This window comes from Phanerochaete carnosa, assembly GCF_000300595.1.
Source record: "Phanerochaete carnosa HHB-10118-sp unplaced genomic scaffold PHACAscaffold_546, whole genome shotgun sequence".
Lineage (NCBI taxonomy): Eukaryota > Fungi > Basidiomycota > Agaricomycetes > Polyporales > Phanerochaetaceae > Phanerochaete > Phanerochaete carnosa.
Window position 1 is genome coordinate 1 of NW_006768173.1, and position 3,112 is coordinate 3,112.

The 3,112-nt window shown below is 46.7% G+C and overlaps 1 protein-coding gene across 1 annotated transcript; it reads left to right on the plus strand.

Annotated features, from left to right (window-relative positions):
* Window positions 1-2,603: 2,603 nt before the first annotated feature.
* PHACADRAFT_108878 (uncharacterized protein) lies at window positions 2,604-2,960 on the plus strand (the record flags this gene model as incomplete). The annotated part of the gene is made up of 2 exons (XM_007402908.1): window positions 2,604-2,792; window positions 2,862-2,960. Coding segments are annotated over 2 exons (288 nt in total), but the record flags the coding sequence as incomplete, so codon positions are not given.
* Window positions 2,961-3,112: the final 152 nt, after the last annotated feature.

Here is a 3,112-nt window from a genome sequence, read left to right on the forward strand (position 1 = left end):
CCGACGGGCACGCATCAGCGCATCAAACGCGCCTGTATCGTCGCCGCCCCGCCGCCACATCACGCTTCCCCGGTAATAGCCGCATTCCGATCTCCACCAGACATCTGATCCCTGTCGGCCCGACAACGTCATACGCCATGACACACCGGCCCCCGTCTATCTCCGAGTCCGATCGGCAACGGACATCCTATCCCCGTCGGCCCGACAACGTCATCAGATATGACACGCCGGCCCTCGCTTCTCCATCAAAGTCCCCTGAAACGCCAGCAGCCGCCGTAGCACAGTCGCTTATGTAACGCCTGGTCCGTGCGCAACCTGAGTAGTATAAAAGGGCCCCCTTTGTCGCTACCTAGCCCCATCTCAACCTCTTGGTTAATTGGGCTAGGTAAGCCTTCGTTTGTATCGTAGTACAGTTACTAATACAACCTTGGTTAATTGGGCTAGCTGAATAAGCTAACGCACAGTCGCCAGACCTCGTCGGCGACGCCTTTTGATTAGATCCACCGAGTATCCCTCGTGGTGTGTTGACGCAAGTCCACATCACATATCTATACATGTTATGCAAGCATGGGGAAGCAATTTAGAGGCCAGAATAACATGCAAAGATGCAGGCAGGAGGTCAGAACTCTTATTGCACTCATGATAGCTTGGACACTGTTCTCAGCCTTTAGCAATGAATGTAGCTAGGTACAAATGGTTGTGCAGATGCCCTAGCACTAGTAAATAATATATACAGCTCTGTGGAGCCTTATCACACTGGGAAAGGGCTAACCTACACTCAACAACATGGGTATGCAAACAGAGCTTAAAAACACCACATATGCAGATGTACAGAAGCCCACAGGCAGAGATAAGCTAAATGCAGCTACATACACAGTATTCTGACATATTCTGACCCTCCCAGGTGGTGATTCCCTTCCCACCTATGCTGTAGGAGTCAGGCACACACCTGTGCACAGATGGTGGTTTTGAACTGGTCAGAACTTCATCAAGGTGTCACTCCGGGGTTAACTGATGCACTGCTCCACCAATACTTGTCCCCTGGACATATAAAGTTGTATACCACCGTTTTGATAGGCTGGAAATCGATTAGAAACGGTCCGCTCGTCCGATTCTAAGTGGTTGAGCCAGTAGGAGGTGTTTTCGACGAGATCAGCGAATAGGCGCCCATAGAAAACACTAAGATCTGCTTAATCGGACGGCTTCCAAGGCCTGGAATCGAAAATAAATCATAGCTGTCTTATCCTGGGCTAAAAGCGACACCTTCCAGTATATGAAAACATCTGATATGTGTCATTTTATTTACCAAGCCTCGCAGGCTCTACAGAGAGTTTGTGGATGCCTCAGGCTCTCCACATCCTTGGGAAGGGTTCTAGTGCCATCCATCATGAGTGTAGAACATTAGAAGAGCTGTAGGAGCTTTGCAAAGGGTTTTCTGCTACTTTCAGGCCCAAAGAAATCGATTTTTAATAGAAACAAAAGTATAGTATATTATACAGCGGTTATATTCACTCTATACTGCACATAGCTACTCTACATAGGTAGGTACATATGCTAGAAGGTTTGGAGTTCATTGGACAAAGGGGAGGGGAGGAATTGAGCCAAGAATGGCCCCCAAAAGCGAAATTGATGTAAGGAGCCAGATAGCCGGGTAGCAGCTTGGTGGTACTTGATAGAGCTGATGGGGCTTAAGTCCGCGCTAAATCCGCAAAAACTCGACTCTTGGCGAGTATTTTGTGAATAGCAGGCTCAATATTGGTTTTGGACATATGTTTAGTATAGCAAATATGTTCAAACATATGTTCTCCACCTTTCTATATCATAAAACAAAACCAAGCACCCAAAGTGGTATGTTATGGCATGTCTCCCAAATGTGGTCTATATTTCAATTCCAATTGATGGAAACACTATATATAGCATGCCGAGAGGTGCTGGAGAGGCTCTACAGGCCCTACGCGGTTGCTAGCTCAGTTACTAGTAAGTAATACATTGCACACCGTAGTAGTTACTGCCACATGATTAATCAAACATGCACCAAAGGGTGTGCTCATAGCATTTGCGTTGCTCCGGAGAGGTCGTGCCAATCACCAGCACAATCCAAGTGGGGAGAGCTCGATAAACAAGTGTGTGGTGACCAATACTGCAAATTGCTATGCTCTAATGTTTGGATCTTTGTAGATCTGTTCCAGTTGCTGATAGTCATGAATACATCAATATTGATATTGCAGATAACTCTGAAAACTTGCCTACTAGTCCAACACCAGCTGCAGGCTCTTCACGTGATCTTCTGCCTACTTCTGCCACCTCAACTCGCAAGCCAGCAGGCCCTCCCAATTCACCTGTTGCCGGTCAGCGTCAGAAATCGCCTCATGGGCCTGCAGGCAATAGACAAGGCAAGCAGGCTAAGGATGTCTGGCCCTTCATCAAGACAGATGAGAATGAACACAAGAAATGCAAGTTTTGCTTGTATGAATTTCTTTCAGCTATTTCTTTGCACTTATTTCTAAGAAAAACTCTCCAGATTTATGCATGAACAGAATCCTCATCACCATGTGTCCACCTGGACTACTGCAGGCACAGACAACCCCCGAAAGCACTTCTGAGATGCTCATCTTAATGAGTGGGTGGAGGCGTGTGATAAGGCACAAGTCAAAATCACAGCAAAGTGTGCTACGGCACAAGTCGAAGCCTGGAGGCGATGTCAACATGGACAACCAGACGTTGCACAAGCAGATAACAGCCGGCCACAGTTCACCAAGGAGCTATTTGTGGATCACATTACTGAGTGGATTGTTGCTGACGATCAGGTGTGCTTTAAATTTACATTTTATTGTGCTTTAAATCTGAATAAATATTTGCAGCCTTTACGCGCCATTGAAAATCTACAGCTTCGCAATATCTTTCTTTTGCTTCACTCTGAGCTGCATGAGAAAGATATTCCTGGGCGGACCACTATCTGAACACGAGTTGGTGAGGTTTTCAAAGAGTATCTCAAAGAGCTTAGCCAGGATATGAAGGTAAGTAATGTGGACTTGTGTTGACACACCACTCGGGATACTAAGTGGATCTAACAGGAAGGCGGCGCCGACGATGGTCTGGCAATGATTGCATT